Source organism: Anastrepha ludens, chromosome X (genome assembly GCF_028408465.1).
Source record: "Anastrepha ludens isolate Willacy chromosome X, idAnaLude1.1, whole genome shotgun sequence".
Taxonomy (NCBI): Eukaryota; Metazoa; Arthropoda; class Insecta; order Diptera; family Tephritidae; genus Anastrepha; species Anastrepha ludens.
In genome coordinates this window covers 77,038,616-77,053,559 of record NC_071503.1, presented here as the reverse complement: position 1 = coordinate 77,053,559, position 14,944 = coordinate 77,038,616, and the positions used below count along the sequence as shown (strand labels likewise).

The following is a 14,944-nucleotide window of genomic DNA, read 5'->3' as shown; positions in this document are numbered from 1 at the left end:
ATTGTATGGCTTGTTCAGAGCTTAATGATCTATATACTTAATCTAGTTTGTGAAATGAATTTACAAATTAAGGTAATACTATTAATATCTGTGTTTCTTAATAAATCAGTGGGCTTGCAGTTAGGAAACATCGCATTTCTACATTCCTCCCGTTTTTGACAGTAGTCAAGAGTATGTAGGGTTGAGTAATCGATGGAGTTGCAGTGAGGACAGAGTAGTTTGGGCGAACCATTTAGCAAATGAGCGTGAGTAGATATTGAATGGCGAATCCTGAGTCGCGTGAATTTTTTTAGAGTTTGACAGGCTATATTAGAGGGATATAAAGGTTTCGCTCCGGTGGGATTGCGTTTCTTATAAGGGTGCTGAAAGGTATTCCAATTACTTGCGTAAAATTTATGCAAATGCTCTTGTACCAGCTTTCGAATGTCTTTGTTAGTAATATCATCACTAAAATGTTCATGGCCGGCTTCTTTAGCCCTGTTGTCAGCATACACATTTCCTGGTATCCTAGAATGGCCAGGAACCCAGGAAAAAAATTTTTATTCTCAGGTATTTTCATCGATGACTGGAAAATAAGAAGTATATCCCCAATTTTTAAAAGTAGCAATAAGAATGAAATAAGTAATTTTCGCCCAATTTCCAAATTTTTTGAAACCATTGTCAGAGAAAAGATGTCCTTTGCCACTAAAAGCTTAATTTCGTGCAACCAGCATGGATTCGTCAATGGACGGTCCACAGTATCTAATCTCGCCGTTTTTAGTGAATATTGTATTAGAGGCTTCTCAGCAGGGCAACAAGCCAACTGCATTTACACGGATGTTTCAAAGCTTTCGACAGAGTCTCTGACAACATTTTAGTACATAATTTATCTTTAGTTGAGTTTCACTTTGTTTTTTTGCAACGGTTGAAATCCTATTTATGCGGAAGGCGTTGTGTGGTCTCAATTGATAGTATTGTCTCTGAAGCTCTCATTGCCTGCTCTGCAGTGCCTCAGGGAAGCGCTTTAGGTTCGCTTCTCTTTGTGCTATTTATAAATTACATTAGTAATTGCTTTTTAGTTGGTAATTTTCTGTTAAATGCTGACGATTTCAAAATATTCTCAGTTATAAATAACACAACTGACGTATGCAGGCTTTAAGCAGATATAGACAAATAGGTTATGTAGTGTCAAAAATCTTAACTTTCTTTAAATATCAAAAAATGCTGTCATGTCACTTTTTCCAAAATGCTTATTGCCTTTCATACTTGTTATAGTATATCCATTGACAGTAGTTTCTCATTTAATAGCCATATTAATTTCATCTTATCAAAGTCATATTCTGTCTTAAGCTTGGTGCGACGGAATAGCTAAAATTTTACGGACTCTTATACCCTGAAATTATTGTTTACTGTATCCGTTCACTCCAGGTTGGAATATATCGCCTTTATTTGGAGGCCGTACCATAAATTTCTAATTGACAGGAACGTGTAAAAAAGGTGTCTGAAATTTATACTGAGATCAGTAAAATTTTCTGATCCTATCGCATCTTACACATCACGTGTGCTTTTGATGAACCTGGAGTCCTTGGAAAGTATTATAGAAGATCAATTCTGTCTTTCTCGTTTGTTTTTAATGTTATTAAAAACGAGATTGATTGTCCCTTTTTGCTTCAACGTATTAATTTCCTCCTTAATTTCATTAAACTTTAGTCTCAGACCCAGCCTGAAATTATGTTTTCTTGACTTATTCAAATAAAAAAAAAATAAAATAAATAAAGCACATTTTGGAATCATATACTCTGTTAATGAATAAATTATAGTCGACATATTCTGTTGCATTTTTAATGCACTTCTGGCTGCTTATTTTCTAAGAAAAATATGCACTGGGTGAGTATAGTCTTATTATTATTATTGATTGGCTGTTTGCGCACCGTGACCTGAAGAGACCTATTGTGCAGCCATGTAGCCTACTCAAACAGTTTTAGGCTGTTAATAAATCCTAACACTGCTGTCGGCTTAATTTCTACCAGGAGGTTTGGATCTATAGCCCCATTTTTCAGATAATGTAGTATGCGTCGTGCCACTGCTGGGCAGTCGCATAGAATATGTTCTGCTGTTTCCTGTGCCTCTTTGCAGAGTCTATGGGAATCATTTGGGCTCTCCAGTCGTCAATTAGGCCTCGTTGCTCCTGCTCACGTAGAGGCACTTTTGAAACTGTTATTTGCCCCGCAGATAAGTTCAGGAGTGTTTGCCCCCTTTTTCGCTAAAGTGTCCGAAATTTCAGTCCCTTCGTGCCCCTCATGTCCCGGAACCCACATCAAGGTAACAGAGTTTCTTGATGCTAGGGTGTTGAGGATTTTAAAACATTCCCAGACTAACCTTGATTGGAATGAGAAGCTTTCCAGCGATTTTAGAGCTGCTTGACTGTCAGAGATGGTGTGAATATAGGCACCGCGCGTACCTCTCTGTAGACATTCGCTGGCACATAGCTCTAAGGCGTGGACCTCCGCCGGGAAAATGGAAGTGGTTTTTCCCATTGCTATTGCTTTTATGAAATGTGGTCCGACAGTTCTAGCCCCGGCACTACCGTAGTCCATGTTTAAGGTCCTGTTTTAAGGATATTTCATTGTTTCCCCACGCTGACCGATCAGTAATGACCACTTTGAATTTCTTGGATAATTCTTCCTTTCCATCTTGTCGTGGACTGTCGGGCATGGAGAGTTCAGGATTGAACCCAGAATTCTTAAATGCCCTGTAAGATTACTTTCTTTGAGATGGAATATATTAGGAAGCCTTAAAGCTGCACTGACTGCTGACTCTTTGGCTACAAGGTAGAGTGAAATGAGTTCAGTGATCATTCCTAAAGCCGCTATGGGGCAAGTTTGCATTGCTGCCGTTACGCTCAGACAGGCCATTCTGTATACCTTGTTAAGTGTTGTCTGAGTCTTAGTTTGGTCTACTTTTGGCCACCATACCAGAGAGGCATAGGTGATCATCGGCACTATTATTGTCTTATAAGACCATGCTATAATCTTGTCCGCAGACCCCATGTTTTACAGTAAAGCCTTTGGCATATAAGGATTACTCCCAGATATAATAGAATGAAGTCGGCGTCCCCTAATTTAAGGGTCCCTAGACCTAGTTTCCTTCTTCGGGTGAAGGGTACTACACAAGTTTTATTCGGATTTAACGAAAGTCCTTTCCCCCGAGAGCAGTTTTGCGTAATGTAGAGAGCTAGTTGCATGCGATTAGTTATAGTATAGTGAAATTTGCCTCTAACCATGATGACTAGATTGTGAGCAAAGCCCTGAACTTCGTATCCGAAATCATCGAGAGTTTCAAAGATTGTTATTCTATTACTCAGAATATTGGTTAGTCTCTCTATTTCCTTCCTAACCATACCTACCTCAATAGAGCTGAAAGAAGCATTGTCGAATGCCCTCGATCTCATTAAATTGCTGTAAGAAAGGCTTACCGAAAGAGCGAAGTCGTGCCTAGCTAGCACTGGACATGCACATAAGTAGTGGAAAAGACTTTCATCCACCTCTTCCGCTTGACTACTTCTGCAGATGGGTAGGTTGAGTCTGGCTGTATGATCTCCTACCTTCCAATGATCTGTAAGGGTTGGAGTGATGCGTGAAATGATTGGTAAAGAGCATCCTAACAGGTAATTCGTCCTTTGAATTTTGCAGCTAAAGCATGATAGTGTGAAGCAATGGATGCTTTTATTGTGTTGAGTGGGGTGGCGGCTACTGTCGAGCCTTCTCTTGCTAGCTCATCCGCTATCTCATTACCCCGTATGTTCCTATGACTGGAGCCTATATCCGAGTAATTTCAGGCCAATAATGACTTAGTAATTCTAGGTCCTCTCTACTCTAGTTTGGGTGAAATGGAGTTGGAGTCTAAGGGCTTGATAGCTGCTTGACTGTCTGAAAAGATAGCTACTCTTACACCAGCTTCCTTGTAGAGTTTTAGTGATTTGCATGTTTCTCTGATCGCTAATAGTTCTCCCAGGAACACGCTGGCATAGTCAGGAAGTCGAATTGACTGAGATAGGTTGAGTGGCTGCGAATAGAAGCCAGATCCCTCACCACAGTTCATCTTAGAACCGTCAGTGTAGATTTCAATATCAATATCAATCACCTTCCTTTTGCCCCATTCGGCTTTTTGTGGAAAACGTACCGTAAAGCCTTTCTTGACGTTAGGGTCGGGACTGTATAGTCTGATCTGTTTTTGAGCAGCGAGGATGTTATCCAGCTATGTCTCTGAGTCTCACCGCGCTGCAAGTAGCATTCTTGTTCAGCTTGGTTTGGTTGTACATATTTATTTTCTATTGCGGGCAACCAGACTAGTGCCACATATGTTAGTATTGGCCTTACAATGGCTGTGTAGTTTTGGTTGGAGACCCCATTCCCAACATTCTCTAACACGTGTAACGTTGTTCCTCTAGGATTTCTATTGGGGTCGGTTTCTCAAGCTTGAGATTGATATCGAAGATAATCCAACTATGGTTCGAAAAGGATTTCATGTGGGATACCCTCCTGTTGGTGACTATTTGGGAGTTATTATTTGTGCATAAAGTAACGTCTAAGACTTCTTCCCAGCCTGGGAAATTTCCCGACCTCGGAAAAGTGAAGGTTGGGGTGGTCCCTACATTATATATGCCGAGGTTGGTATTTAATAAGAATTCAAAACTTGAATACCCTCTTTAATTCGTCTTCGAACTGCCCTAGCCCTCGTTTCTGGCGTTTGCGTTGCAGCCCATCAACAGCTTGCCCGTGTTTTTCAGTGTTGATACGAACCGAGCCACATCGTCTGGCGGAGCCGGCTTATCATGTGACATGTATACAGATGCCAGGTATATTGCCAATTTCTGCAATTCCACCATCAGCAACGCGTCTCTAACACATTGATCAATTATGGGTCGAAAGGCTTTTGGCGTGTTGTACACCTTTTTGCCTGCTTTATGAATGAATGCTACTCTGGCTTTACTCCAATTTTTAGGCAGTTTAGTTCTCGGCTTATCCTGAAAATATTTGTCAAAACCGGTGCTAATACATTCACGTCGTGCTGTAGTAGACACGGCTGTATGTTATCAACACCTGGTGGAGATCGCCCATTTAGTTTTCCATTTAGTTTTGTTCACTGTAAAAATTTTACTGCCAAGGGAGAGTTCCCTCCGTGTAGACATTAAGATCCGGATATCCCCAGTGTCTTCACTGTTCTCACCCACACTGACACAGTCCGGAAAGTGGGTGTCCAGCAAAAGCTGTCCCGTTTCCGCCAGACTCTCCGTAAAATTTCCGTTAGCCTTCTTGAGAGTAGAAAGTCCATTTGAGTGATCTTTGCTGAATGACATTTGAAGTCTAGTAGCCACTGGTGCTATTGATGAGCTGACGGGCTTTCCTCTGAAGAACTTTCAACTCCTTACTCCACCAAGGAGTGTTCCTGGCACGCTTCTTCATAGCCAGTTCGCAACTGTTTTCGAAGGCTGCCGTTATTGCGTTTTCCATTTTGTTAATTTCAAGATTAAGTTCTTCAGAGTTGGTGATTCTTCCACTCTGAATCTCTATATTTTGCTCCAAGTGGAATTGATATAGCGACCAATTGGTCTTTCTAACATTTCTAATCTGACGGTTCCGTAGGAGGCTTATGGTTCCTAGATGGCCACAAAATCCAGACGCGTTTTTTCCACCATGGCACCAAGTCTTATTGGGGCTTCTTCTGCCCGGTGGAGGTTTATTTTAAGACAGCAAAACTGCCTCTAAGGATTACGTTGCTTTTGGGGTGGAACCTTCGACATTATTTCCTAGACTAGCTCCTCCGGCCCTTACCATCCTTTGCATTTGCGTTAGGCTTTGATGATTTGGGGCCCGTTGTTGGCTTTTTGATGTTTAGCTGTGCTTGAGCCGCTGCGGAAGTTGATGGTTGTTCATCTAGCACCTTTGCCGCGTCATCAATTTCTTTCTGGCGCCCTTCAGCCTAGGTTTGAGCAGGGCACTGCCAAAGCCGTAAAAGACCTTGTTGCCCCGCTGTTCAACTTTTCCAGCCAAAATAGGGTCCAGAGCAATTGCTAGTTCCACCAAATCCCCTTTCTGGAGCTGGTGGAGTACCTTCCATTCACTGACCCGAAGCTCCAAATTTTGCGACTCAATTTGTCCCATTATTCGTTCATTGGGCCAGGAAGCTGAACTTAGGAAGAAGCCAACAAAGATTGTGGCTTTTGGCTCGTTTCCATGGCTTTAGACCCAGTATAACCTCCTTAGTCCAGGCTACCGTCCAGGCAATTAAGAATTAACGGTCCAGGCTCGAAACTGTAGCCTGTAAAGTGAGGCTTTACCGGACCCCTCAGACTTTCAGGATGCACCTTTGTACCTTTAGTGTCTCCTCGGTGAACCAAATGCCCTTCGGGAAATCATGCGGTATGATCCCAATCTTTTTGGCTGCGACTGCCTCTGAGGAAGGAAATTCCGTGGAAACGCCCTTTGTAGCCTGCTCTTCAGACAGCACCGATAGCTCTTTGCCAGGACCAAGATTGCCCTTGGCTGAGGTCTCCACTCCTTCCATCAAGATGCAAGCCGAAGGAGAGGTTGCGGGCTCTGTGACAAACCTGCCAACATCTTCGTTCCCAGATGGTACAAATCGCTTCGTCGGCCTGAAACTCTATGTGGGTGTGGATCCATCAGAACGGGACCTTTTAGAGGTTGTCTGTTCGGTGCCAGGTGCATTCGACGGCCTCGTCGCCATGTACCAGGCTGTTTTCAGCGGTATACCCTCGGTATGCGGTATGCCGACAAAGGCTTTTAGTCTCCTGCGCCCAGCTTCGGACAGCTTCACCTTGTTTCCACGAGTATTTTTTAATTTTTTCCTAATTTTTTTTCTGGCCCAGTTTCTAGGAGAGTTCTCTCCTGTTCCGAGGAGATAGACATTCCGGCTCACTCCTGGCTTAGCAGAGTGTCTATCTTCTCTGCCTCGTCGGTAGAGGGACCGAGTGCCCCAAGGGACCGAGTGCACCCAAGTCGATGTCCATTTACTCCAACCAACTGCCTCCTCAGCCAGTGATTTTTTTTCGCCCGTTGTCGCTAAAGTATGCACATTTGATGATGTGCAGTCCCTTTTTTTGTCAAAACTATCCGTATGATTTGTTTTTGAATTTTGCATTGCTGTTTAGTCACCCTTGAGTGCCCCCATTAGAAGGCTAATAGAAACCGTAGGTTCGCCAGGCTTTGTACGGAGTTCGCTATTAAGCTTGACTATACCCCGTCAAGCAAGCTCACCGGCATAGCTGTTCCACCGTGAGTTTAGGGTTTTTTTTAAGGAGTAGGGATTTTGACTCTGCTCCCCGTTCTCCCGGCCTCAAATGAGAGGCGAAGGCAAAATCCCCCCCATGGAGTTCCTTTTCCCCCGCCCGGCTACCAGCAACCCAAAACCCGCAGAGATATGACCGTACTGATAAGGGGTTATCGGTCCTACTCATTGCCGCACTACCCCACACTGGTGTCGGCACCAGCTAGGCTAACGACTGAGCAGAAATCGTAGAAGGTTTACTTTCAACCTGTGCGGTGCAGATAGTAATACCTGTTATAATTTGTTAACGACCTTGTCTGGTCGACTTGTTGGTCCGCGAGAGGTATTTTATTTCCCTCTATCCACCTAGCTATCCCGCCAACTGGGGACATGCGCTGTATGGGTTAAAAGTTCCCCACAAGGGGGTATGGTCTTACTAACGCTTTTATAGCAACAGTGGACAGCTGTTCATGGCACCAGTTATTGCGTTGTCTTTAAAAACTACAAAGTAGTTGTTTATTGGTAACTTGTTTGGGTTTCGGCCACCAAACAAGGGAGGCATAAGTGATGATCGGTCTAACCATCATGGTATAAATCCAAAGAATCAATTTAGAGTCTAGACACCATGTTCACCACATGGCTCTAGTGGCTTTTTCTATCTTCGCTTCGAGGTGTGAGTTCCAATTTAGATGTTTATGTAAGATAACACCTGGATATTTGACTTCGTTCGTATACTTCGCACTTATAGTAGTTGCTTCTATAATTATTGGGCCCAAGTTTAATTTTTTTTGTAAAAGAAACAATTATTGTTTTTCTAGGATAAATAGATAATCCTTCCGCACGACACCTGTCCGATTTGATGATCAATGCTTGGTTCATGATGTTGGAAATTATACCTCCAAATTGGCCGGACGCAATCCAATCACCATAAGTTCGTCAGCTTATTCAATGGCATCAAAGCCTGTCTCCTGGAGTTTTATTAGAGATCATCAATGACTAAAGATAACAGAAATGGTGACAAAACACCTTCTTGTGGACAGCCTTTCATTGACTTCACTGAAAAAATTTCAGCCCTGGAGTTAAGCTGATTATTTTGCTGCCAATCATCGGCGGCCGCCGTAGCCGAATGGGTTGGTGCGTGATTACCATTCGGAATTCACACAGAGAACTTTGGTTCGAATCTCGGTGAAAGCAAGATTAATAAAAACATTTTTCTAATAGCGGTCTCCCTCGACAGGCAATGGCAAACCTCCGAGTGTATTTCTGCCATGAAAAAGCTCCTCATAAAAATATAAAAATATCTGCCGTTCGGAGTCGGCTTGAAACTGTAGGTCCCTCCATTTGTGGGACAACATCAAGACGCACACCACAAATAGGAGGAGGAGCTCGGCCAAACACCCAAAAAGGGTGTACGCGTCAATTATATATATATATATATATATATCATCGTTTTCACCCGTGTTACCAAAGGCGCCTTCAATATCTAAGAAAGCACATAAAGCAATCTCCCTAGAACTTAGAGCTTCTCTATCTTTGTTATGGTGAAGTTATCCTTCCCTGGATTTTCTTTCATTATATGCAAACTGAGATTGAAGCAGTGTTGTTTCCAACTTCTTCCTAATATGAAAATCCTCTATTCTTTTGTTTTCAGGACAATAGATGTATGGCCTGTTCGATTTGGGAAGTTCCTTGGGCCTCTTACCTTTTGGGGATAAATTCCACGTTGACCTTACGCCATATTAATCGAGAGCATTCTCAGTTGCAAATCCAGCAAATCTTGTCAGGGCAAAAATTACTCTGGACAACCTCCAACCTTTGTTATTCAATACAAACCGTTTATCGTATTGAGCTTAGTCCTCTGTAGTTGTTCTTTACACAAGGCTTTGTGAAGTGTAGCGCCTTCCGATTGCCTTTTTCCTGACTAATGAATTCTGAAATGGGGAAGTACCTTGACCTCGGGTATTCATAAGATACAACTTACATTTCTTAATATTTATTCCTTTTATTTAGGCATCATTTGTCCATGAATCTTGAAGCCAAAGATAATTTTCGTCTATAGCACCTTGAAGTTACTTTTTGCGTTTTTCCTCCACAAGGTTTTGTAGCCTCGAGCCCGTAAATTCTTGTTCGGTGGATCCTTGCGTTCACCCACATGACTCAGCCTTGACTTTTGCAGGACTTTAGTGTGCCAACTTACGGTCTCGGCTCTGCTGGAGACCTTGAGCGCATTCTTGTTAGGGGAAGATTTCTCGGTGCCCGCCACATGGGACATTGTGTCCTCAGTACCCTTCGCAGTGCTTGTTGTAGCTGCCGGCACCGCCTGTAGATTCTCCATTGTTCTCTCTACTGCTTCATCTTCGCCATCCCCCTCTCAGGCCTTGTTGGTATTCAGTATCAATCGCACATGACCAAAGCGATATGCGACCGTACCTTTTGATTTTGACAGTTTGCTCAAGAACTCTTCATCGACTGCTAGCGCGAGGTGGACCAACACACCTTCAGTCGTATTTTGCAACATTTTGCAGTGGTTAGCTCCCAGATTAATGAGCGCACTGATTGTTGGCAGAATTTTCTCCTTTGAGAACTCGGTGCCTTGTGGGAAGAAACCCCTGATAACAATCGGAAACTCATTTTCTCCACTCAGTGCCATTTCAAGCCCAAACGTCTTTTTGATCAGGTCGAAATTAAATTGCATCCATTTGACAGTATTTTCATTTGAACGAAGAAAAAGCAACCATCCATTTCTGTGCAGTGAGCTTTCAAATACCGGTTTGTTAATGTCGTTGACCTCGATAATAATGTCAATAATTGTCTCTTGAATGTGAACCATTCGTTCTCTGATAAAGCATGATAAGCCTATATCGACAGGTACAACACCCAGTCGTTTTGAGATCTGAACCTATGTCGATACATTGCAGCTTATGTGAGATTACACTAAGTTTGTCACCATACAAGCTTTCGGAATCCAAAGAGTCCGTGGACTCGAGACTGGGATCTTGTTCCGAAAGTGTTGGCTTAGGAGCCAAGAGTGATAGTTTTATATCATCAGCAATAAATGCTGATTGTTCTTCAACAACTATCCCTGCAGGTGTTGCTGACAAGTAGTTGGGTGCATTTATATCAACGCTGCACGCAGTCGAAGAATCATCATTCGCTTTTGTTAAATTATTACTAGTTTTTTTATTAACAAAACATCCCACTAGTAGTAGGGAAAGGAAGTACTTCGTAGCAGGGCCCTTGGCCAACAGACAACCGTTTACAGCCGTTACCGCGTGGAGGTGAAATATCAGGCTTCGACCAGCAATACAATTACGGCACACTCCAGCGAACGGTTAAAGAGCTTTAACGCGGCTTTACTTCGAGTTTTTGTGCAACAGATGTCTAGAGAATATGGTGAAAACATCTCAGCAAAGATTTAGGCATCTTGATTGTCACTTTTGCCCCGAAGCTTTTCTCTCCCACTTCTATCCTCCCTTTTTTTCAATGGTATCAAACTTCGATTTTTGATTTCTTATCCAAAAGAGCACTCTTTGAGCAGCCATTTATCCTCACCTAATAATGCTCACAAATAACAATGTAAAACAATTTGATCTACGCCACATTAATAAAAAAAAATATATGGGAACAAAATATAACAAATTGAGCTCTTGTTATCTAGTCATATATTATAATTACATATTGGTATACGTTGCAGCTATATGAGTCTCTTTTTATAACAGCCGGTTTTCCCCGAGTGAGCCTGCCGCCTCAGTACACTAACCCACTTTAATGTCGTGAGTGGAGCACACCCAAAACGAAATCTCCACGATTGCTCGGAGCTCACCAGAGCATCATAACTCCCCTTTTCAACAACAGTAGCGACATGCACGCAAGAACAATCCCATTTAACTCTCACTCCCCGAAGCGAGACCCCGCTCCAGAGAAGTATCAAGCTTTTTCAGCTCATATGCAACGGGCACATGTTTAAGATCGTAGAGATAACCGATTATGTGAGCTGGCAAGGAATATTATAGCTCACTATGGGCCAATATGGGTCTACCGTTACATAAGACAATTACTGCTACAACAACAACAATCATCGGGCCAACATTGAAGGAACGTACGAAATTTTGATTCGGCTAAGCATTTCAGCAGTGGTCGTCAAAAATTGATAGATAATTATTTATGCTGTTATAATATCAACAATATGAGATAATTCCGATTGCGAGATTTTTTTTAATATCTTCGGTGTATGCGGGATTTACATCAAACGAATAAACAAAAAAAATAAGAGAAGAAGTAAGCGAAAGCAAGTGTAAACAGTGAAACACGAGACATTATACACACTTTCTTTTTACGGCGTCATCGGGGAAAAAAGCAAAAAGATAACTGTATTTGGAGGTATTGACATTGCTGGGGGCATTTTACTTTTATTATTTTGAATTCTATGGTTGCCGTGCTGGCAACCCATAGAATGATGTAAGATCCAAAGCAAGACAGCTCGGTAACTGTTATCTCGTAGTTTAGCTGTTACTTGCATTGATGAGAGAGTTTTAAATTAATTGCGATTGGATATTACTGCAGGGACACAAAATTCTATCCCTGCATTTATTTTCCATGACGGAAAGATTACAATGTGTACGATCGATCTCGTTCCTTGAAGAACTCACCATTGCAGCAGCAGCAAAAAAAAAGAAATGTTCTATTATTTGCACAAACAAAAACCTGCTATTTCAATGTAGATTTGAAAATAATGGAAAGAATCTAAAAAACAGTAATATTCGTGCTGTACAAGAAAATTTTGTTGGGTCTCATCGTGGCATGGTGAATCTATTAGGTGCGCAACTAAGTTCTCGCGGTTTTCTGATGAAAATAAAACTTTATTCTAAAAAAATTCTTACAAGTTAATGATTGAAAGTATTGACCATCGCTGGCTACTACTTTTTCCCATCTTTCTGGTAGATCTCGTATACCTTTGCGGTAAAACTGTTCATCTTTTGAGGCTATCCACGGATCAAGCCATTTTTTGATGTCTTCATATGAATGGGGACAGATGAATCGGAACAGATGATAATCGGACGGCGCAATATTTGGAGAATATGGCGGGTGGGGTAGGATTTCCCATTTCAATGTTTCCAGGTAGGTTTTAACGGGTTTGGCAACGTGAGACCGAACGTTATCATGCTGTAGAATCACTTTTTCATGCCTCTCCGCGTATTGCGGCCGCTTCGCGCACACTGCTCGGCTCAATCGCATCAATTGAAGTCGAGACCTATCCCAGCGATGGTTTCGCTTGGTTTTAACAGCTCATAATAAATAACACCAACTTGGTCCCATCAAATTCATAGCATAATCTTCGCAGCGTGAATATTCGGCCGAGGCGACGGCGTAGAAGCATGACCGGGCAGTCCCCATATCTTTATTTTCTTTGGATTGCTGAATGAATCCATTTTTTTATCACCCGTCACGATGCGATGAGAAAACCCTTCCTTTTTTGCCACTGGAGCAGTTGCTCACAGGCGAAAAAACGACGTTCAATATCCCTTGGTTTTAACTCATAATGAACCCAAGTCCCTTGTTTCTGAATCATTATTCCCAAAGCATGCAATCGCTTGGAAATGGGTTGGCGGGTAACTCCTAATACTGAAGCAAGCTATTCTTGCGTTTGACACGGATCTTCATTGAGCAATGCCTCCAATTCCGCGTCTTCGAAGGTTTTTGGCCTTCCTTCACGCGGACGGTCGTCAACATAAAAACATGTTGTTTCACTTAAAACAGCATCTCCATAAACTCGCTCATCGCGCGCTCATGCCAACTTATGGTGTACATAATTATCCCACCGAATGCACTATTCGGAATAATTCTACATTATTATATGATGTTCGACAGATTAGACCCCGTAGAGCCCGAAGGGAAGAGAATATTGTGGCTGTAAATGAAGATTTTGCCGAAAACCCGGAAGAATCGATTCGGCGCCAATTCCAACAACTTGGCATATCTTATGGCACTACTTGCGATTTTACGTATAAAATACAGTTAGATCATTATTTGAAGCCGGCCGATCTTCCAAAGCGTCATAATTTCAGTCGTTGGCTTTGGCCCATATTTCTTCAAAGACAAGGCTGCCGCCAATGTAACAGTGATTGGGGAATGATAAACGACTTTTTTAAGTTCATCTGATATCACACCTTTTGACTTTTATTTGTGAAGGTATGTAAAGTCTAACTGCTTTGTGGATAAACCAGCTTCGACTGAGGCGTTGGAAGCCAATGTTACTAAAGTTATTCTCGAGATACCGACCGAAGTCCTCCAGCGAGTAATTTAAAAGTGATGTTTACGGAAGGTAAAATTACGGCGCAGTTCCGGGTTCCATTTGAAAGGGGTTATCTCTAAAAAATAATTGTTATAAATGGCTCTACACAAAAATAATAAAGATTGCCCAATCAATTTGAATTTTCCTGGTTTTATGTCAATTAAAAATCCGAGACCTCTAAGCTGACCACCCTTTATCTGGTTTATTTGTGTGTATGGGCATGTATTTCAATATGTCATAAATATGTACACGTACAAATGTAAATATACGTTCAAAAGGCATGCAAAGCAGAAGTTGTATATATTTTGTTTCGATTTATGATATATGTCGCTTCATATATTCTAGTGCCATTTCCATTACAAGTACTTGTACGAGATAAGATTAAGCTAAGCTTGTTCTCTTATCAGTTTTATTATACAACAACACACGTCGCGAGTTTACTGCAAAACAGACATAACTCTAATAAATAAAATGTCGATTTTGGTGTAGCCTGGTGAAGTCATTCCTAATTTTACTCTCCAGCACTAGAACTTCTACTTTTTCCGTCTTTACAATAGCAGGTGTCCTCTTTCGTTCATTAATTACATTACTTGTATATTTCAAATTATGATTATTTTTTATTGAGTTACAGTAGTCTTTTATAAAACGTGCTATGCAAAAATAAGACACATATAAATACAAGTAAAGCTCAAATCACCTTCGCACTTAAATTCACTCAATTTATTTCTTTTTTATGTATATTTTCAGTAACTAATACGCCAGATTTATACCGAGGACGAGTACGTATACTCAAAGAAGCTTATAAAACGATTTGAGAAGCTGCTGATAATTGGTTTTCAGATGAAAACAGCGGAAGCTGTCGTTAAATTTTTCAGTGGAAATGACAGATTTTTTAATCTGAAAAGAGTAGTTTGTTAAATATATACATATGATTATATGTATATACGTAGCTATTAAAAAATACAACTAAACCTCAAGAAAATAGTGTTTTTATCCTGATAAATAATATTAGCTAAATCCGCTAGTAAAGGACCGAAAAGATGCCACTGTTTGGCAAAAAAGATTCAAGCAAGAAGATGAAAAAGGAAAACAAAGACCTTAATAAGCAAACATCTATAGAGGAAAAATATAACCTCCATGGATTGCTTGGGACGTAAGTACCGAAATTTTAATTACAATATATATTTAATAAGATTAGTAAATAAAAAACGTTTCTAATCTGTTACGGCACTATTTACAAAATGATATTTTAATGTTAGACTAAAATTTACTTAAAGTCAACAAAAAGCCGGGGCTTTTATACGAATTAGAAACATTTGGTACATGTAGTAGCTTCAAAAATTTTTTATATTGATAATTCACCTTAATTTTTTTTAAATTATAGAT

General features: G+C 41.1%; 1 protein-coding gene across 9 annotated transcripts in view; it reads left to right on the top strand.

The window, feature by feature from the left end:
- The window catches only part of LOC128869629 (calcium/calmodulin-dependent protein kinase type 1-like), a 361,072-nt gene that overhangs the window by 63,473 nt on the left and 282,655 nt on the right, over positions 1–14,944 (top strand). For all 9 annotated transcript variants that reach the window (XR_008455349.1, XR_008455348.1, XM_054112200.1 and 6 more), the window contains exon 2: positions 14,306–14,711. Coding sequence is in view for 7 of the 9 variants with exons in the window: in XM_054112200.1 (XP_053968175.1) it covers positions 14,599–14,711 (113 nt within the window). In the remaining 2 variants the exon portion in view is untranslated. The remainder of the gene's footprint in view (positions 1–14,305; positions 14,712–14,944) is intronic.